General features: G+C 45.5%; 1 protein-coding gene across 1 annotated transcript in view; it reads right to left on the reverse strand.

The window, feature by feature from the left end:
* GALNT17 (polypeptide N-acetylgalactosaminyltransferase 17) overlaps positions 1-22,151 on the reverse strand; it is a 210,317-nt gene that overhangs the window by 136,115 nt on the left and 52,051 nt on the right. The window contains exon 3 of the mRNA XM_082068448.1: positions 327-493. Coding sequence (XP_081924574.1) covers positions 327-493 — 167 coding nt within the window. The remainder of the gene's footprint in view (positions 1-326; positions 494-22,151) is intronic.

The raw sequence follows: 22,151 nt of genomic DNA on the forward strand, positions 1-22,151 counted from the left end.
TACAACAACCAGAGTGTTGTTACCAGAAACAAAGATACACCTGAGACAAGAACTTCTGGATACTACTGTGAAGAGAAAGGTAAGATTGCGCTCTGGTTTCCTTTAGCCTTCTTGCTTTCAGCTACACTGCCAAGCAGTCTCAGATTTTAACTTGGGTTTAATCCTGTTTGTTTTTTGCTATAGAACTGGTGTCCCAGCCAGCACGCTGTGTGCCCCCCAGCAGCATCACTGCTCCCACAGAAGTGTGACTCACTCCTCCATGAGATTTTAGGAAATTATAAAACCCTCCCAACGTTTTGGAAACCCTGGAGCCCAGTGCTGCCAACCTTCGTCACTGTTGTCATCCACAAGGATGATCTCCTTCAGGAGGTGAGCTGGTGTGTGGTTCACGGCGCTGTGCACTGATCGCAGGATAACCGACAGCGCCTCGTTCACGAAGATGAAGATGATGGAGATCTGGGGCAGGTCCTTGCCGTATTTCAGCTCTTTGCACCTGCAACATGAAAGGCAGAGAGGGAGAGACGGGGTTAGCAGAGCACACTGCGGCGCTTCCAGTCACGTTTAATACACGGTGCGAGACGACGCCTGACACCCCACAGATTCACACAGTTCCAGCTGCCTGGGCGTGATTTCAGCAGTGCTGTCTAGGAAGAGAGAGCAGCAATGGAGAGCACGCTCCGGGCTCTGACAGCATCCTCTAGGCTCTGAGATCATTCTCCAGGCTCCCAGAGCACCCTCCGGGCTCCCAGAGCACCCTCCGGGCTCCCAGAGCACCCTCTGGGTTCCCAGAGCATCCTCCAGGCTCCCAGAGCACCCTCCGGGCTCACAGAGCACCCTCCGGGCTCACAGAGCACCCTCCGGGTTCCCAGAGCATCCTCCAGGCTCCCAGAGCACCCTCTGGGCTCACAGAGCACCCTCCGGGCTTATAGAGCACCCTCTGGGCTCAGAGAACATCCCCCGGGCTCACAGAGCACCCTCCAGGCTCCCAGAGCACCCTCCGGAATCCCAGAGCATTCTCCAAGCTCACAGAGCACCCTCCAGGCTCTGAGAGCATCCTCCAGGCTCACAGAATGTCCTCCAAGCTCCAAGAGCATCCTCCAGGCTCCCAGAACATCCTCCGGGCTCCCAGAGCACCCTCCAGGCTCCCAGAATACCCTTTGGGCTCCCAGAGCACCAAGGGCAGGGCGCAAATCCAGAGTTCACTTACCTGAAGTTGTGTTTGCCCATCCGTGCATGTATGTAACAAAAAACAGCCTCTAGGAGAGCGAAAATGGCTTTGGCTTTACCATTTAAAGTGAAACGCCACATTCCTATTCTGTTTTAAGATTAATAAGTGCTCAGAAATGAGCTCTGTTCTTAAACAGCACTTGTGAATTTTCTTCCCATTTGCTTTGGAATGAAACGAATATGAAATGACCCTTGGTTAAATCGTCTTAATAGATGTTTTAGCTCTCTTTGCTGATACTTCTAAATACATTCCTGCCTCTGCAGTACCCCAGCACAGCGGTGCCATGAACTGGTGTCTGTACTTCACAGCCAGGATTGGTTAAAAATGAAAACTTGCGCTCATCTCTCTGTGTTTCAGGAGTAATTGCTTAACTGGGGCTGGTTTTGTGGCTGGGTGCTTGCTGAGGCCCCGTTCTGTGTACCACGCAAGCAACAGGTTCACACGACACCCATCTCAAGGGCAAGGGCACCCACGGAGCAGAACTAGGGTGGCTCTAAGAGGAAGAGGTTTCTCCATGGAAATACAGACATTGTTTTAATGCCACACTTCATCCTAACCAGAAACTTAATAAGTATTCGCAGAAAGCAAACAGGCTGTCTTGCACTACTTCAAGCAATTCAATCAAACTCTCCAGCTTTCCCTACAATAAATACGTGCAAGGGAAGGAGCAGACAAGGAGCGTCCCCGCTCCCCATCCGCATTCATGACAGATTAGACATGCAACATTAGCGGTGTTCGCAGAATCACAATGAGCGTTTACCGAGTGAATCCTGCCCAGATAAGCAAAGAAAGACGGAACCTGCGAACGACATCCTTGCGTCGCTTCAAGCTCATTGACTCGCCAACAATGACTCTATTTAATTGTGCTGGGTGTTTCTTAGGCAACAGCAGACGTTCTTCAGACTCCAAAATGAGACTTGGGAGACTAAGATTTTCACAAAAAAACAGTTCTTTATGAATCTTCTGTAGTTAAAGAAGGATGCTGGATAAAAACAAGGTTTTATTTCTTGATTTAACTATTGTCTACCCTAAAGCAAGCCAAGCTCGCTAAAAAAGAGAGCGTACCAATTGCCGAAAATGATCTTCCTAAGGGAAGATCTCTCTTTAAAATGAACAGTTGTGATGGGGTAAAGTGACAATTGACCCCGATACCCTGCCATGAAAGTCAAACTAAAATGACTCCGAGATTAAAAACCTGCTTTTGATAGATGTTGATACCTGCTAAGCTGAAGAGAAGGTGGTCACAGGAGCAAGAGTGTTTCCTTTTAATCATCGCACACCTCTGGGCAGCCTCCCCAGGGCGCGCTCCGGGGGGATAAAGCGCTCAGTTTCTGATCAAAGAGGTTTGGAGGAAAATCCAAATCAGAGCCCTTTGAGGTTCATCTCCTGCTCATTCGCATTCGCCCCACACCACTCTTATCGCTGTTCTCCTTCCCTCATTGCTGAGGACAGGCGAACAAAGACACGGGGAGAGGAGATAAGTCCGGGCTGAGTGGGCAGCCAAATACCCACATTGTTCATATGCACAAAGCTGCAATTCTCCAAAGGCAGGAGGAGGGAAGCAAAGGCTTTGCATGAACACCGCGCTCTCCGGTGGCTTTGGCTGCAACCACACCAGCAGGGAAGGCAGCAATTGAAAAACAAATGAACCTCAAGTTTGTCAGTGTTCCTCACATGGGCCGTGTGATGCTCTCTGACCACAGCCATCCGACTCCACCGCAGCGGTTTATTATTGACAAGCTGGCGTGGCAACCAATATTCCTGCATGTGTGCAGGAGAACACCTGGTGCTTCCGGGCTCTGCTGGGGCCAGGGAGGGGGAAAAGGAAACATAAAATAAATAAAATAAAATAAAATAAAATAAAATAAAATAAAATAAAATAAAATAAAATAAAATAAAATAAAATAAAATAAAATAAAATAAAATAAAATAAAATAAAATAAAATAAAATAAAATAAAATAAAATAAAATAAAATAAAATAAAATAAAATACCATGCTTGAGCTTGAACATAATTAGAAAGGCCAGCGGAGAACTTGTTAGAAACAGCAGGAATAATGAGTATGTGGGATGGGAAGGGTAGAATCATAGAATTATAGAATCATTTCAATTGAAAAAGTCCTTCAGGATCATCGAGTCCAACCATAACCTAACCAAACACTACCCCAATGTCCCTAAAAACCCCATCTAAACGCCTTTTAAACCCCTCCAGGGATGGTGACTCCACCACTGCCCTGGGCAGCCTGTTCCAAAGCCCGACAGCCCTTTCCAGGAAGAACTTTGTGTTGGGGTTTTGGTTGTTAGGTGGTTTGGTTTTGTTTCTTCTAAGCATTCTTCTGGGTAAGGCGGGAAGACAGATGATGAGATATTTGCGCTGCCTCCAGCATTGCAAGCACAACGCATAGGAACGGCACAGAAAGCCAGTCCCAAGCGGTGCCCAGGCTGTCGAACCCCAGCTGGGTCACATCTCGTCCCTCTGCCCACAACCAGTGCCCTCGGGCGAGAAAGAATTTGGCTGCTTGCCGCACAGTACCTTCAAAATGCAGATCCCAGGCCAAAATCCTTCTGAATCCAGGATTCACATCTCACTAATTATTCAAGGGGGATGCACAGGGCAGAACTGGATTCTAGCACAGCTGTGGTCCTCAGCTCAGGCTGTGGGCTGATGTCCTAGGGGATCAGCAACTAATGAGATAAATGTGATATTCAGGAAGGTTCTCAGGGGAGCTGGAGGCTCAGCAGCACAAGGAAAACAAGAAGCTCTAGGAATAAACATGTTGTGCTGAGATTTCTGCCAAGCTTTTCTAGAACTTGAATTAATACCAAAGCAAATTCACTTCTTATGTAGGCTGGAAAACCTTTGCAGCTCCTCATGTCTTCTATGAGGAGAATTTCAAGTTTTATTTCTAACGCTCAGCTCAGCCCGTATCTGCTCTGTCCACAAGCAAGTCTCGGTCCAGTGAGTTGGATTTCCAAGGGAACACTGAAAACTTTTAAGTTTAAATGAAACACAAGGGAGAGACCACCACAATTCATTCCTGTTGGTGTTGGTGATTAGTTACCCACAGGGTTAAAGACCAGAAACTCATTTTAAATTTGAAGTTCCTCACTTTCAGTTCTCCATCATTCCCAAAGAGCCATTTCAGAAAGTTCTCCCCACCACGTACCAGGGACATGTCTGCATGGGGACCACCACAGAGCCACCAATACCTGATCCCCCACAATGTGCTCTTTGCTAAACGAGAAGCACTCGACTGGTAAAAGCACAGAACGCCATTTACTTGCCACCGCCGGTAAACTCATTAGGTGCGGTTCACACAACGGCTTTTTCCCCACTAAACCCTCCTCGCACGGGCTGGCCCTGCCTGCAGGATTTATGGCAAAATTTCAGGAATCAATATCAAAAAGAAACAGATCACTTACAGTTTTGCCTCTCGTTTAGACCAACAGATTATCAAAGTAACAGGCATTTTATGTCCCATTAAATCATGCTCGACTAAGCCCCATTAAATCACGCTTACAAAACTCTAAGTTTTGAGAGGCTGGGGCAAACATAATTGATGGTGTTGGGTTTAATTTAGGGACCTCACTGAGCTCCCATTGATAAGTGTCGCTTGCCCTTACACAGAGGAGAAAGGGGGTTGACTCCATTCTTGATCCAAGGTTCAGATGCGTCTTTTTTCACTTCAGAAACAGACCAACCGCAGCCAACAGACCCAGCACAAACCTGCGCCTGGGGTGTCCACGGACCAGGTCCAGGTGTCCTGACCACCCACCCGCGAGGGGACCGGGACACGGGTGGGTGCAGAGCCACAGCACTGCGGACGGGGACGCTGGCACCTCCCACGGTCCAACACCTTTATTCTACATGAAGCCCCAATTTGCAACCCGGAGAACGTGCATGGAAATGCACGAAAGGGACGTGGGGGTCCTGGGGACAGCAGGGTGACCATGAGCCAGCACTGGGCCCTTGTGGCCAGGAAGCCAATGGTACCTGGGGTGGGTTAGAAGGGGGTGGTCAGTAGGTCAGAGAGGTTCTCCTGCCCCTCTACTCTGCCCTGGGGAGACCACACCTGGAATATTGTGTCCAGTTGTGGCCCCTCAGTTCCAGCAGGACAGGGAACTGCTGCAGAGAGTCCAGCGCAGCCACCAAGATGCTGAAGGGAGTGGAGCATCTCCCGTGTGAGGAAAGGCTGAGGGAGCTGGGGCTCTGGAGCTGGACAAGAGGAGACTGAGGGGGGACTCATTCATGGGGATCAATATGGAAAGGGGGAGTGTCAGGAGGATGGAGCCAGGCTCTTCTCAGTGACAACCAGTGACAGGACAAGGGGCAATGGGTGCAAACTGGAACACAGGAGGTTCCACTTAAATTTGAGAAGAAACTTCTTCCTGGTGAGGGTGGCAGAGCCTGGCCCAGGCTGCCCAGGGAGGTTGTGGAGTCTCCTTCTCTGCAGACATTCCAACCCGCCTGGACACCTTCCTGTGTAACCTCATCTGGGTGTTCCTGCTCCATGGGGGGATTGCACTGGATGAGCTTTCCAGGTCCCTTCCAACCCCTGACATTCTGGGATTCTGTGAAATAAAATATATTTACATAGCACATTTTTCACGGTGAATTCTTTGCAGTTACGGCTTTATGTGAGAAGCCATTCAGAAACAAATGAAGGATGAGAAGGGGAGACGGGGGAAGGGGAAATATAGCTGAGTTTATGCTGAACAGCTTGTCATATATCAGGCCACATTAATCAAGTCAGCCAATTTCAAAACAACAACAAAAAATATGAAGTTTCCCTACTAGGTAGGTTTGTCTGCTGCAGGAGTCTGTCTTTCAACCCCCCCATCATTTGTTTTATGCTCAGCACACAGCTGTAAATCTGCTTTTCAGTGCAGCAAGTGAGATTAGGATGTTTACTGGCTGTCTGGGTAACAGAAAAGGGATATCGTATCATTTACTGCTTCATGATCCCAGGGCAGAAAAATAACCTGGAACCATAGCAAGCACTCCTGGAGCACAGAGGCCACAAAACAGCAAGTAACATTGCAAAACCACTTCTTTGTGCTCAGTGATTTAACATGATTCACTCTATCACTCAATTAATACGTATCGACTGTTTCCTGGAGCATGGAGCCATTTCTATAAACCATCTAGAATCAAACTGTGCGGTGTCTGACAACTGAGAGCCAAACTCAAAACACACCCCCGCCCAAAAAAACACTAATGAAAGAGACAACATTACATTATATTATTTCAAAGTCCATAACCACAGACAACAGGAGCACTACCTCACACTGGAAAAGCAGCTTGCTTCCCCCCCAGATCACAAAGCAGAAATCAAATACTGCTCGTACTGAGAGATCCCGTAATCACTCATTCCAGATGCTGGATCAAAGATGACACTGATCACTGGCTCTAGGAATTATGTTCCACCTTCCATGATAGTCCTCGCTCAAGCATCCACTCCTGACAGCACACACATCTATTCTACACAGAACCTCCGATCTTGGAGACCATCCCTTTTTTCCTACCTTGTGCCTTTTGTATTGCTCCCTTTCTCCAATTTCAACATAAATACGCCTGTGGAAGTTGTAATTTGAGATTAAATACCATTAAGCAGAAAGTATAGCTGTCACCAGTTCCAGCGAGGAGGCAGAACTCTGTAAATTTGACAAGCCTGCTTTGGTTGGAGGTGCCATGGTTTTCAAATATGTGCAATGTTTGAAAGGTAATACTTGGATCTAGATAAAAAAACAGGCTATCTGAAAAAGATCCATCAGTTACCTGATTTTCCTATGATGTATTTGTAATAAATCATTCCCAACTCACCGCCTAGAGCCTGTTGCTGGGGGAGCAACAACACGCAGAGGTTTTGTGAGAAGATCCAGAAGGAGGAGAACCAGGAGGAGTATCAGGTGCTAGAGAGATATGGGAACAACACCACTGAGGGAAAAGCATCTGCTGCTGCAGACTCCGAACACAGACAATATTTTTAAACCACAGTTTTAAGGAGTGTAGAGAAAAAGCCAAGCTCGCACCCCCGTGCCTGGAAACACGTGGGTCAAACAGTCTCACCATCTGTCCCGAGACACATTTTTGCATTGTATGGAACCCCATAGACACAACATTTCGCCACGAGGGGCACAGTTTGGAGCACAAGCAAAGGTTCTGCTCACAGATGGGGCGGTTCACCCTGCGGTTTGTGAACGATGCCCAGGCTGATCTCCACCCCAGCCCCATCAGCCCAAACCAAAGGTTGGTCCCAACCCTGCGCTCAACCCGACTCCTCACCGTCTGCAATGCCAACACAACAGCGAGTGAGGCCAAACAGAAAGTTCACTAAATGCCAATGAAAAACAAAAGCTGCTCATGAAAGGAATGTCTCAAACGTGCCCTATGCCACAAGGGAAGAAGCAGAACACAGGGGTGGTGGGCAAGGCCACAGGCCTAAGCCAGAGCTTAGGACAGGACAACCACCTTCCCCCAGGCTGCAGTTTGATTTTTAAACAAGGATCTGACCCATAACCTGAAGAACAACAAAGACAGAGGGGAAACCAAAGGCAGTGCGGCTGCATCTGTGTGGGGTCTTACAATACAATAAGAGGAAAGATACGTCCCCCCCAGCCTCCTATCACTTGCCTGCCCTTGGTTTAAGGTCCTTCTCAAATAAAGTCAACAAAAATACAGTAGGCTGCTTTTTAACAGTCATCGGAGAAATATAATTGGTCTGACTACCGGCTGGGCACAGGTCAGGGTTAGGCAGCATCACACAAGATAATTTTTGGAAGCACACAGCACCGTGTTATCCTCTTACGCTGGGGAACACCCCGATGGCCACACATGGCAGAGGCTGTTGGAGCACAACCCTCCGCACCCGCCGCGAAGGGGGCTCGGGCTGATTGATGACCAGTGTATCTATTGAACAGCTCCATCACCATTAGCTTTGACACTACGCCATTCCTCATCTTTGCAGAAATGTCCTTTGGGGCTGTTTGAGACAATTCTCCCATGCCACATGAAGGGGACATCCCTTCTCCGTGCCCTTTAGAAAGGCCAACAGCGGGAACTGCCGTGGAGAAGGGTGAACACCCACGGCCCACAGAGAGCCCCACATCCTCTGAGTCTACCCCTACAGCTACTAATGGGGGTCCTACTAGACCCCCTCCATCTTTTTTGTGTGATCAGCCATAATAAACACTCGTGAACCGGGCAGACAGAAATAGGCATGAAAATCTGTGCCAGTTGTACAGTGGCACAAAATGGACAGCGGAACCCAGATCCCACGTGCCAAGGGAAGAAGACGGGGTAGAAAAAGACTTGATTTTGGTGCTTCTGATTATGAAGACCACACTTGTTCATAAAAGAAGATGCTGATGATCAGTTTTCAAAGATTTCCTCCTCTCCTACACATTAGAGTGGTTACGTTTCCCGTCACACACACATTTTTTAAGTCTGAGCACCCAGTAGTTCCCCAAACCAGTTCCTGAAGTATAGTTATTAATCACTGTTTTGCTGGCCATCACATAAAATAAATCCAGCTAACGTGCTTATCAGGAGCTTATCCCTTCCTGACATTTCATTCTTGTAGAAGGCTTGAGGGTTTGAATATTTAAATAGGCAAATATCCTTTTGATTAGTAGAATAAATGATTCTTGTTACTTACTGCCCTCAGAAACACTGTTAGCGTCATGAAAGTGCTCAACTGTGCTGGCACAGCTTTTACAGGATTTTGTAGAATTTCCTATAAAACGTGGCTCAGCAGCAGAGAGAGAGTTCAACTTAATAAGCTCATACATTTTTAAACGCCTTTCTTACAGTGATATATAAAACTGCACCATTAAAGCTAAGGATGTGTAAGAGACAACTTGGTTCTAATTTCTGCGCATCAAGTGAAATTCTCCCCAAAATTACTATCACATAGATTACTGGTTCGCTAAGCTCTTACAAAGTCAAACTGAAGCAAACATCTTGCAACTAAAAGAATTATCAACACATTTCTCAGTGCCTGGGAAGCTCTGAGTTCCCAAAACTGCACTTCCAGAGCTCTCCCCAAATACGATGTACCAACAATGTCACCCCATTACAGAGCAAGAGCACCAGGGCTCTTTTGGTGGAGCAAAAGGCTGCTCTCCCCTTAACTAAAGCATCAATGATTTAAGCACTACATGAAGTTGTTCAAACTTAATATAATAATTGCTCCAAATGAGGGAATGCAGAAATTAAGTGGTCAAGCCCAAGAGGACAGGAGGTCAGGAACAAAACCCACATGTCCTGCTGCAATGGCTCTGCCAGTCTGTTATCTTTCTGTCATCCCAGGCAAAGACATCAGAAGGGAAGAAAATTTAAGATATAATAATAAAAATAATAATATTTTTAAAAATATACTAAAACAATGTAATTTTTGCCTGTTTGTTTTAAAACAGTCCCTCCAAACAGAGTGTACGCTGAATAATGTCAAGGAGGAACGCCGACCCTGCTGCACCGGGGCAACCAGATCCTCACCAATTACCTGCTCGGAGATCACAGGATGAAAGGCAGTAACGTAAAGTTGTAAATTAACAGCATATGTGTGTGTTGCTCACGTAGCTGATCGTGTAGACGCACTGCTAGATGTGGCTAATTAAGAGATAGCTACAACCTAAGTGAAAGATCCCATCGAGGTCACTGAAGAGAGGCTGATGCTGCCAAAGGACAATTAATTCCACCCCGCCGTCCATAAGTATATTTCTGTCGGTAAAACAGACTGATGCAGCAATTTTTCGAGCAGGTAGAAATGCCTTTTTTCTCCCTTGATCCCAGGCAGACCTACATTGAAGGTTCAGAAGGTTCATCCGGTGAAGTCAGCCCATACTCCCCCATCAGAGCCCCCAGAGCAGTGGCTTCAGGGTGACAATGACACCAACCAACTCAACCGACAAGTCCACAGCTCTGCCCAGGCAGGTTGGTATAAAACCATCACTGGTGTGAGCCTTACCTGCCAAATTTCTAATGAAAACCTTGGTATACGGCCTTACCGTATGAGCGTCTTATAGAATAGATCTCATGGGAACTCCAGATTCTGACATCCCCAGCACATCCTTGGGCAATGAATAAGAAAAGTGGCCAACACTTGTCCTGCCTGGAACACAGGGTGCAATGAAGCCTTTGGTATCAAAATGATGAACCTAAAAGGCACAACGGATTTTTAGAGATAGCTCTGCTTTTTCTGTAATAACAAACCCACTCTGCTGACAGGTTTATGAACTGGGAAGATTAAGAGGTTTTTAAACCTTTTCTGTTACGTACAGAAATCACTGTGTAAGTTTATTTAACCCCTGTCAGAATTAGATCAGGCTCAGCTGAAGGGTGTCGCTCAGCCCCAGCTGGCAAAGCCCTGCACTAGTTAATGCAATTAACTCATTATAAATATTGGTACCTCCTTAATGGTATGGGACAATTAAGCATGGAGAGTTTAATAAACCTGAGGACCCCATAGGCATTTAGTAATAGAGTTCAAATGCAATGACATCCCACACTGTCCGTACTCCACTTTTTAATGCAACAATTGTTTTTCTGGTGCAATAAATGCAAAAGGCCAAACATTCACCTCATTATGCCAGCAGTTTCCTTTATTCCACGGATGCAGATCCACACCACCACTGTTCTCTGGGGTTAAATTTGCTCCCATACAACTTTTGTACTGTTAACATTGTCCACCTCGGGCAAAAGAAAATGCAAGAGGCAAAACTGGGAGACAAAACGGACCAACTTGGAGCCCAAGCGTAGAGAAGAGATGTCATCCAGTTTATCCCAGTGCAAAACAGTAACACCAGTTAGTAACACCAATAGAGCCAGTCAAACAAGAGCTGAATTGCTACAGGATTAAGAATAAGAAGACCAGGACTGTGATTCTGAGTGATGAGTCGGAGATGCCCTGTGAGCTGTATCAGACCTTTTGCTTTGCCTGTTCGCTGCCTCTATCTGCAGAGATCCAAATGTCAACAGACACTGCTGCCCAGCACAGACCCTCCAGAAAGTCCTTTCCTATTACCTAAACCCAGAGAACATGATTTTAGGCTATAGGTTTATTTGCTACCCCACCAGAGACACTGACAGGAATATCTAAAGCCTGACACACTTGAAGTCAGCTCCTCTCCCACGCCAACACCCCCAGAGCAGACATATATATATATATATATATATATAAAATATTACTGCAACTTCAGGTGCATGTACTGGCTGCCTCATTAGATGCATTTTTAGCCATTTTTAGACAGTGGTGGCCATGACAAACTTGATCTGAGTTAGACCCAAAAAATGAGCTTTCCCGGCAAGAAAAATGATACAGAGGAAACCATGGGAGCCTTTAGTTGAAGAACCTGCTTCTGACCAGTAGAGATGGCAAACAGAATTTTCAAAAGGATATAACTCTTGAAAGTAAAAAAAAAAAAAAAAAAGGTTAATTATTAACCTATTGTTGCTGAGAGTTGTCTTTAAATTAAAGATAGTACTTAATAAAAACATGTTTTGTCCTAATGTCCCCTTATATTTAGCCATCGAAAGACTGCTTCCAATTTCTTGCAAAGATGGTTTTAAGAAAATTCTGTTGTCGTATAGCCTTTGGTGTATTTCCTTTCGTCATTCATTATTAACAGGTGATTTGTGCCTCACATGTTCATTGACAGAGTCCTGAGTGGCTGGAAGTGCTGGGAGTGAGAGCCCGGCCCGGGTACCCAGAGAGGTGGTGGCTGAACCATCCCTGGAGACATCCCAGGCCAGGCTGGACGGGGCTCTGAGCACCCTGAGCTGGTGAAGATGTCCCTGCTCATGGCAGGGGGGCACTGGGGGAGCTGGGAAGGGCCCTTCACCCCAAACTGTTCCATAATTCTGTAATTTGTATGGAAATACGTGCAGTGAGGCATGGTTACACCTTCCTAATAGGCCTACACCTGAACAACACACAGCAGGGAAACTCAGGAGCGTTCTTCCCTCTCATCCTGACAAATACCATCCGACTTACACCCACTTTTCCCAAGACCTAACACACCAAATCTTCTCCCACCTGCACAGCCAAGCTTAACACATTAATATACACCCCAGATCTGGCTTTTCTTTGTTCCTGCAACCCGCAGCTGTTCACAGATCCCCTCCTGGCCCCGCACACGCTCTGCTTCCCCAACATCCACTGGGTATTAATGCCGCTGAAAACCTGGGAGGTGAATTCTTACAGATCAATGGTGCACTGATTGGATTGAATGATTTACTCGTGATCAGGCTACAAAGCACTGTGGTTGAAATATAATGCGTTACAAATCACATTACAATCTTCTGGTGTGAACACACACAGGCAGGTCCGAGCTTGCTCAAGTTTCCTTAATCCAGTCACACAGACTCCTCTGCAGCTCCTTCTTACATATCTGTCCTGCTTTTTGTCTCTAAATTTAAAGTAGGAAAGAATAAAATCTTGTGTATCCTCCTGAACTGGTGACAAGAAATTCCACAAGCTACAATTATTGATTTCAAACAAGTTTCCTTCATGTTCCCCTCACAAACATAAAGCATCGCCAGGAAATGAATTGATCTTCATGTGGCTTTTGTAAAGATTATGAACAAGCTTAAAAGAAAGCAAGTGTTCAGGCTGCTATTCAGATTGCCACTTCCTAATCACGCTACATTCATCGATTGCTTATTTTAGTTTGTATTTTGCTGATTCAGTCGCACGTGTCGTCTTGCAAAAGGGATTATCAATATTAAATCAATTGTGTTTATGAAGCAAATGGAAAACCGAACCGTTTTCTATTACCCAAGCGTCTTAAAAGACCTAATGCTCTCTCAGTGTTTACAGATTCACCCCACCAGATTCTCATAAACTCTTTCTGATCATTAAAGCTCTACAACTCTCCACATTTCTCCATAAAATTTGTTTGTTAAAGCACCTGCCTTATTTCCATTAAGTGTTTTTCAGAAATGTTTTCTATTTCAGAAGTAGGGTGTCAAAAATATGCATTACAATTAAAACATTGAGGGATGTACAGGCACTTCTCAATGCACATTATTTACTCAGCAAGTTCTAACAACAAATTACCTACTAAGTTGTAAAAAGAGAAGGGGTAGAACAGGATTTATTTTTGTGAGGGGCTCTTGTAATAAAGTTATTGGGTTCAGACAGCTCCATGGGACATAAAAGCCAGAGCAATTCCGAGTGTCACATCCACTTACCCATTTCTCCCCACGCACGGGAGCTGTTTCACACATATGGAGCGCAAGAGCCATTAGGAGACCCTGGGCCTGGGATTTATTGAACAGCCACAACTTAGGAAGAGACGAGAGAGAAGAGAGAGAGAAAAAGAGAGAGAAAAAGGGGGAAGGGGGGGAAAGGGGGAAGGGAGGAAAAGGGGGTGAAAGGGGGGGAAAGGGGGGCAAAGGGGGGGAAGCGGAGAGAGAAGAAGAGAGAAGAAGAGAGAAGAAGAGAGAAGAAGAGAGAAGAAGAGAGAAGAAGAGAGAAGAAGAGAGAAGAAGAGAGAAGAAGAGAGAAGAAGAGAGAAGAAGAGAGAAGAAGAGAGAAGAAGAGAGAAGAAGAGAGAAGAAGAGAGAAGAAGAGAGAAGAAGAGAGAAGAAGAGAGAAGAAGAGAGAAGAAGAGAGAAAAAGAAAGAGAGAAGAAGAGAGAAGAAGAGAGAAGAAGAGAGAAGAGAGAAGAGAGAAAAAGAGAGAAGAAGAGAGAAGAAGAGAGAAAAAGAAAGAGAGAAGAAGAGAGAAGAAGAGAGAAGAAGAGAGAAGAAGAGAGAAGAAGAGAGAAGAAGAGAGAAGAAGAGAGAAGAAGAGAGAAGAAGAGAGAAGAGAGGGGAAAAAACAGAAAAGGAAAATTCAATAGCGAACTCCTGAAATATTTCCAAGGGTTGGGCTCTGTGCTTGCCCGTCCTTTGGCAGCAGCGGGGTCGGCAGCACACGCTCCTGCCCGGGTCACCGTCCCCCTGCACACAGTCAGAGCGACAGCCCAGGGCAACAACACAGCCCAGGGCCCCGGGCGCTGGAAAACCCCATCAATAACCTCAGCCCCAACGCTGTCGCTGTTTGATCCTGAATATCCAGCCTGTTGAGAAGCTCCCGCCACAACCAAGAGCTCCCTGCAATACATAGAGGCAGATTGGGAGCACAAACACAGCAGCTTTGATTTCTCTGGATGCCAATTTAAAAGCAGCGTATCCAAAGCTTAATTTGGTTCGTTTATTTTCAGATGTATAGTTTAGTCAGATGTATTTATGGTAACGCAGGTATTTTTCATCACTGGAGTTCAGGAGAGCACAAAAGCAAGTTGTTGAATTATACTAATTCTCTGTCAACATGTGCATTTAATACTTACATTTACATCAGTAAATGTTTTATAGCTCACTTCACAGATGTAAGTCCTCCCTAAAGCATCATGTTCCAAACTTACAAGAACAGGGGATAATTTTGTAGTCAGGAAGGGAAAATTGACAATTAGTGGAATGTATTGCATAAAAAAAAAATTGGGTACAATTAATATAAATCCATGGCCACACCATTTCAAAATTACACCATGCAGAATAACAACAGTAAGAGGACGCTCTCACTAAACACACTCTAGAGCAACTTTCCCAAAAGCGCTTTCTCACCACTGATTTTAAAGAAGATATTGCGACTTCTAAGCACTGAAACCTTCTGACGCTCTTCTGACTCCAGACAGAGCACATGCAGATGTCAAAATATACACCAAACACCTTTAATGCAAAATTAAAAAACAAAAAAGCTGTCCTGTGTCCGTATCTCAGTCCAGAGCTTAAATAAAAAATAAAACCCTAAAACTTTTCAGTTCTCGAGTGATTTTTCATAGTGCACGAGGTGCATCAAGACAATTAAATTAAACAGTATTCCCTGAAAATCAAGCAAACAGTTTCAGAACAAATATGGGGCCCTGGTACTTATTTTTAAAATGTTCTTTAAGCTCCAATGATTGTTTGCTGCTCCCCTTATCTACAGTCATGCTGAATAAAGCTACAGCTAAATGGAAAGTTAAATGTATTCACGAGGTGTTAATGTCTACATCTTATTATTTGCAGTCTCAGAGAAAGCAAAAGTAACTACAAATAGCGCTATGCCAGAAACTGGTTTCTTGACCAACAACGTTGCTTCAGCATGCAGTGAACTGGATCATTCTAAAGTGGTCGCAGTTGTTGATGACAAGAGGCTTTGTATTTGAATATGGCACGGCTTTTGGTCCATGTGGAAAGAAGTTTGAATGTTAAATATTTTCTGAGACTTTGGAGTTACTGTTGCTCTTCCCGTTTTTTTAGGTCAACATATAGTTCATGGCAATACCGTACAGGTCTAAAATCTCTTTACAGGAAGCAGTCTGGGGTGCAACAAGTAACATGGCACAAGGCAGCATGGGACCTTGTGTACTATGGGCCACAGCAGCAGGCAGAAAAAATCCACAAATACATGTTTTTAGAGACCTTACTTGCTCAGTTTTCAAGCAAAAGAATTACTGGCAGTCCAATAACAATGTCTCCATACACACATATTGGTACACACTGAGGAATAAAGATCGATACCGGTGTTTATTCAATAGAATGCTGGGTTGTATTAGTACTGGAAGAGCAAGGTGGCAATAAAGCAGCTTCTTCCCCTCGTGCGAATCATCTGAAAAGCGCCCCCATGCTGCAGGGGCACCCCCAAGGAGGCGGGTGCTGGCTTTGGGGATGCCAGAGAAAGAAAAATCGAATTGTTTCAGATCTGAAGGTGGGTTTGCAAGTGTCTTCCTACCCCCGCGATCTCCAGAGCAGAGAGGGGACAGATCCAGGACAACCTCATGCGTTCCCCTTGTAAGGAACATTTAATGGAGAACTGTTGTTTTTACATCACTGAGGACCTGGCGCCTGACCCCAGCAGGGGGGAAGGACCGAGAGACATCGGACTATGAATCCTTAATGCAACACACAGTCTCTTCCCAGAATATATACTGACACCTGGATTGGTAAGTTAATTCAGGGGGAAGTGTAGCCAAAGTACCAAGTATCCATATCTTAAACAGATTGATAAGGGGAAGGGTATTGTGTGCGTCGGGATGGTCTGTAAACCCTGCAGTACCAACCAATGGGGAACAGGGGAGGGAAATTGCGGCTGGGATGTTGGGGAGATATAAGCAGGGGCTTTTTGCCCTATTACGCGTGCCTGCCTTTAGGGAGAACACCTGGTCTTGCAAAATCTGTATTAAAATATGCTTTGCTGAGAGATCCTGCCCGGGCCTATTATATTTGCAAAAGAATTGTCTCCTACACCCTGGAGAGCATCAGGACCACATGCAGGCTGGCAGAATAAAAAAGCCACATAGGGACAGGACAGACTGGGCAGGATGGGACATACGGACAGAAAATACCCAGCAATCTGTCTCCGAGCTGCCAAACGGATCCACTTTTGCTGAGCCCTGTTCTAAGACACGTTTCCTTCACGCCAGAGCTTTGGCACTGATACTCGCTGCTTCATTGCTCCGCTTGCTCTCCCAGAAGATTTTCAGGTGGCATCTTTCCAAGTATTGGAAAAATATTACTTTTCCGTTTTTTATGCCTGAAGCCATAAAAAAAAACAAGGGCAAGAGTGTTTTTCACACAACACTGGAGGAAATCACAACTAGCAAGTAGGAGAGAAGATATACACCTAGTCCTGACTTTTTCCTAGAGATGAAAGTGTCTTTTAATACATTCCCACATACTATTCAAAGAGAATTTCACATCTGAAACACTGTCATTTTTTCTTTCCTTTCTCGCACTGTCTTGATTCCTTGTTAGTTCTTCCTTCAGTTATTTGATGAAGAAAAATCACTACATCCCGCCTCTCTTTTCCTCTGCATTGTTTGTATGTGGGGCTGCTAAAATAAAACAAAAGCCTCTTTGCAAAAGGTAAAATCACATCTTGTGCATGCGAGAGAGAAAGAGCTCTTCTGACCTCCTTTGCTCGCAATAAACAGCAATGACTGCAAATAAACAGTCAGGAAACTCTGTTTCCCAGCAAATATCACCGGTATAACTGAAGTAGTTTGTTTTTGTCATCTCAAGCGCTGTCCTTCTGCTTGGACTCATTTCACCCCAGGGCAGGACGTGACTGAGTAACTGGCAGAATATCACAAACGTGAGACTCCAGAACGTGCCAGCTCCTAAAAATTTAAGGAAACTACCAATAAAGAGCTTTCTCACCTGCCGCAATAATATATGTAGATCTTGGCCACGTCTACCAAAGAGAACATGCTCATTTGGGCACGGGGATAGGCAAAAAAACCATTTTGCTTCAAGCAAAGCTTGAAGGAGGTTGTGTGTCTTCTACTTTGGGGAAGAAATGAGCCACAAGACAAATGTGATGCCAGATATATGAAGCATCATACAGGGCAGTCCATGCCCAAGTCACAATATGGGCTGAGAAATTATCTCATTTCATTATCTTGATACAAGAGAAAACTGAGACAAAGCCACCCGCAAAACCAGGTGTTTTTAGTTATTTCCGTGGTGGAAGAGATTGTCTCTTCTGCACAAGAAATGAATATGATAGGACATGAAACCTCCAGAGAGTTTCCTGAGCCCCATCAGAGCAAAGCACAGGGCACAGGTTGAGCTTCATGGCTCAGAACTTTGTCACAGTCTTGGAGTCCCCGGGGAAGCCCCTGAGAGCAGATCCAGCACAGGACCAGGACGCCTCGGGGCCAGCACGAGATAGAAATCAATCAATAATGGATTTAGGTCTTCCAAGTTAAGTTGTCAAAGAACAACCCAAAGTATTCTCTAAAACCCTCTGTCTTTTCCACTGTACCACAGAGTTTTAACTGATCTCTGGTAATAAAACCAGCTAAAGCCAGATGGTGCTAAAAAGCCCAACTGCTCCCAGGCTCCCAAGGAAGGCGGCTACAGAAATAAACGGGTGATTCAGTCACTTGAGACGCTCCAGTGTAATGAGTCTGAGTCAACCCCCAAACACACCACTGGGAAACATTAAAATCAAGTCAGTGATAGGCGGCTGTTTAATCCTTAGCAATGGTTTGCAGGGGATGGTACCCAGGACACTGATCCAACTACCAAATCCAAGCCTATTACCAGGTGCACGCTGCTAAAAACCAAAAGCAGATTGAGCTCACCCTACACAACGCCAACGACTTCTCGAGCTTTGCCCGACCCACACGCAGGAGGAAAGGGTCAGGTCTCCCTGCTAAAAAACCCTCAAAACCTCCGAAAACCAGCCTGTGGAAGCTGCGTATCACTTACACCATCGTTCTTCTTGGCTTTAATACCTTGAAGCTTTCCTACAGGAGAACAGCTGCCGAGAGATCCGCAGCAGCAGGAATGTGTCATCTTCACCCAGTGATCCAATAGTCCTAACAATCGTGGGTATTATTTTTCTTAAATCTACTCCTTAATCCCATAATGCCACAAAATACCACTGAATCAGAGCTTAGCAGGATTCCAGAAAGGAACCGACTTTTAAAGAGATAATGAGAACTCCACATTTATATAAGATAGGATTGAAAAGGGAGAATAGGGAAGACAAGGTACCAGATGGGCAGATTATTTCATAGTTTGCCTTAATATGATTTATTCAACCTGAAGCATCTGGTAATTCCACTATTGGAGATGAGATACTGGATAAGATGGACAGGCAGGCTGATCTAACACAGCAATTTTTATTTTCCTGCTACAGGTAGGAGGGGTTCCCATTAAATCACACATCACAGGACAAGACAGAGGTGAATAAAATCTAGTGTCAAAGCAGGGAATGCTAGCAGCCCCTAGGATCCCATGTAAATACGCTTCACTATTAATCAAGAAAACAACACGTCATCTTAAACCGCCCCCATCCTTCATCAGCGAGCAGAAAATGCTGTGAATTGATCAGCAACAAAATTCAGAGATCAGCCTCATCCTCACAGTTTTTGCAGAAAATTGAAGAAAAGCAATCTCTGCAGCTCATTTTTTGAGGCTGGTGCAGCCGTCCCGCAGTCTGCCAGCAGCACCCCGGCCACTTCCAATCTAGAAGCAGTAATTGTTTTCCAGAACACACAGGAATCTCATCTTAAAGTCCCAAAACCTACTCAAGCAAGATACAAGTGTGTTGCCTACGCGTATCTTATTACACACTTTCCTGTAGCGTGACTTGAAATAAAGTCCCTGCACCAAAATACTAGTGCGACCTTATTCTTGCCAAAGGAGCAGCTTTCTCGGCCATCCAAAATGTTCTCTGATTCACTCTAAAAGCACAATGCACACCCAACACAACCTTTCTTACTGAGCAGAAGGCCGGTGTCAGAAAAATCAGTAGCAATAAGCTCAAGACTAAGGTCTCCCGGGCACAGCTCTGTATGGTATCAGTACCACACGCATATTTCATGTATCTGCATGATCAGCAGCACTTTTTCAGGAATCGCTCTTGTGTAAAGCCTGATACTGTTTAAGTGGTGAACAGCAGCACTGATGTTCTACCTTCCCGCCAGGTGAGCAGCCTCAGCTTTGGAAAAAAACGAAAAATCTATTAAACTGCATTTTACAAGCAAAATGATGAACCAAACTATCAAGAAGAGACACCACAACCCCTTAAATGAAAGGCTGAGGGAGCTGGGGCTCTGGAGCTGGACAAGAGGAGACTGAGGGGGGACTCATTCATGGGGATCAATATGGAAAGGGGGAGTGTCAGGAGGATGGAGCATCTGGTGACATTCTGGGTGACAACCAATGACAGGACAAGGGGCAATGGGTGCAAACTGGAACACAGGAGGTTCCACTTAAATTTGAGAAGAAACTTGTTCCCGCTGAGTGTGCCAGAGCCTGGCCCAGGCTGCCCAGGGGGGTTGTGGAGTCTCCTTCTCTGCAGACATTCCAACCCGCCTGGACACCTTCCTGTGTAACCTCATCTGGGTGTTCCTGCTCCATGGGGGGATTGCACTGGATGAGCTTTCCAGGTCCCTTCCAACCCCTGACATTCTGGGATTCTGTGAAATCAAAATAAGTGAGATGCGCTGCCCCAGGAAAGCCCTCACCTTCCACCTGCATCCAAACGCCCCCAGGACTCTCTGCAGAGACACTCAGCTCTGTCCCGCACTCATGATGCTCCTCACTGCCCACACCTGCCTGCAAATCCCTCTGAGCAGCGACACCCAAACCTCTGAACCCTCAGTGATGCCGAACACGACGTGCAGGGAGTCAAAATACAGCAAGGTGACAAATATGCCCAATGTCCCCTAAGCTCCCCTTCACTTCAGCCACAGTCACAAAACAGGGGCAGGAAAAGAACTAAGAGGTGAGATCCAGCACAGCTCAGCGCCCAGGAGAGCGACGCTTGACCACATTAATCTTTTTCTTTCAAAAAAGAGAAAATTAGAAGGAAAGAACACACGGCAGCCGCTCCCAGGAACAGTCCATCGGCACTCCAGCTGTTAGCTGAACCAAACACACTCTGCTATTACAGTTAAAACTGATACACGCTTTGTAATGCTTATCAGCTGGAGGGTTTTCAACAGTTTTTCCCCACTAATGCTGCAATTTCAAAGCCATTTAGGCTAATTTCCTTTGACTTGAATCTATTTTAATCAGAGACCAGGACACTTGACTTAAATGGTTTGTATTAAACCCTTCATAAAATCAGCCATAAAATTGCACGCACAAAATAGCGAATGGATCTTGAAGTCGGGAGTAGTAAAAGCTCAAACTTTTCAAATCCTCCAGCAAACTCGAGCCTATTTCATCACCAGACCAACCTATATTAGAATAGCAAGCCAACTGATCCTGAAAAAAGAAAGCAATAACCAAAGCACACTCCTGAACTTATTAGATAAAAAACACTAAGTTATGCAGCTGCAGTCAGCACCCACAAATTCTCTCCAAATTATTAGCCCAGCTCCAAAATGATGCATATTTCAATAAATTGCTGTCTGCTCTGTCCTCTCCGCCACCCTCCAATGAAATGACGGATAGTGGCACCGACGAGGAACACAATGCAAACCTAAAAATGTCAGAATTAATCCTTTTCTTCCCCCCAAGATCTCAAATTAATTCTCCCAAAGTATCGCTGGCTCTGCTAGAAGTCAGAGCTCTGGATGAGAAATGAAAATAAGAAGCTCAGGTAACTGCGAGAGAAGGTCTCACTCGGAGGATTTGTCATTGTAGTAGGATTTGCATATCAGACAGCCAAAGGTGCCATTTGTACCTGCGATTCGTTTTGTCCAGATGAACCGTAACAGCAGAACTGAAAGCTGGGCCTCCATTCCTATGAAAACTCATCCAAATATTTCTGTTGTCAGTGGTTGACAGGTTTGGAAACTCTGAGTGGCTGCTTGAAATTCATGCGGCATGCAGAGAAGTGAAGGAACAAAAGCTCTCCCTGCTCTCCCATCCTTAACAATTTGCCAGGACGCTGGAGACATGGAGCTGCATCCCCTTGCTGCATGATTTTCAATGGTTTGCAGACGCCAAGCAATGGATTTGTCACTGTCCTAATGACACAAGTATCTGTCAGAATCTAAATCTCTCGGCTCATTTTTTTTTTTTTTATCAGGGATTTCACTCCAGGCCTGGACAAAACGACACTTTGCTATTCTGAGAAACGCTCTGCTAGCCCTATCTCTCATAAAGATAAACTTACAGCACAGAATCACACAGAATCACAGTGTGTCAGGGGTTGGAAGGGACCTGGAAAGCTCATCCAGTGCAATCCCCCCATGGAGCAGGAACACCCAGATGAGGTTACACAGGAAGGTGTCCAGGCGGGTTGGAATGTCTGCACAGAAGGAGACTCCACAACCCCCCTGGGCAGCCTGGGCCAGGCTCTGGCACACTCAGCGGGAACAAGTTTCTTCTCAAATTTAAGTGGAAACTCCTGTGTTCCAGTTTGCACCCTTGTCCTGTCACTGGTTGTCACTGACAAGAGCCTGGCTCCATTCTCCTGACACTCACCCTC

This window comes from Streptopelia decaocto (assembly GCF_964273445.1).
Source record: "Streptopelia decaocto genome assembly, chromosome: 18".
NCBI lineage: Eukaryota > Metazoa > Chordata > Aves > Columbiformes > Columbidae > Streptopelia > Streptopelia decaocto.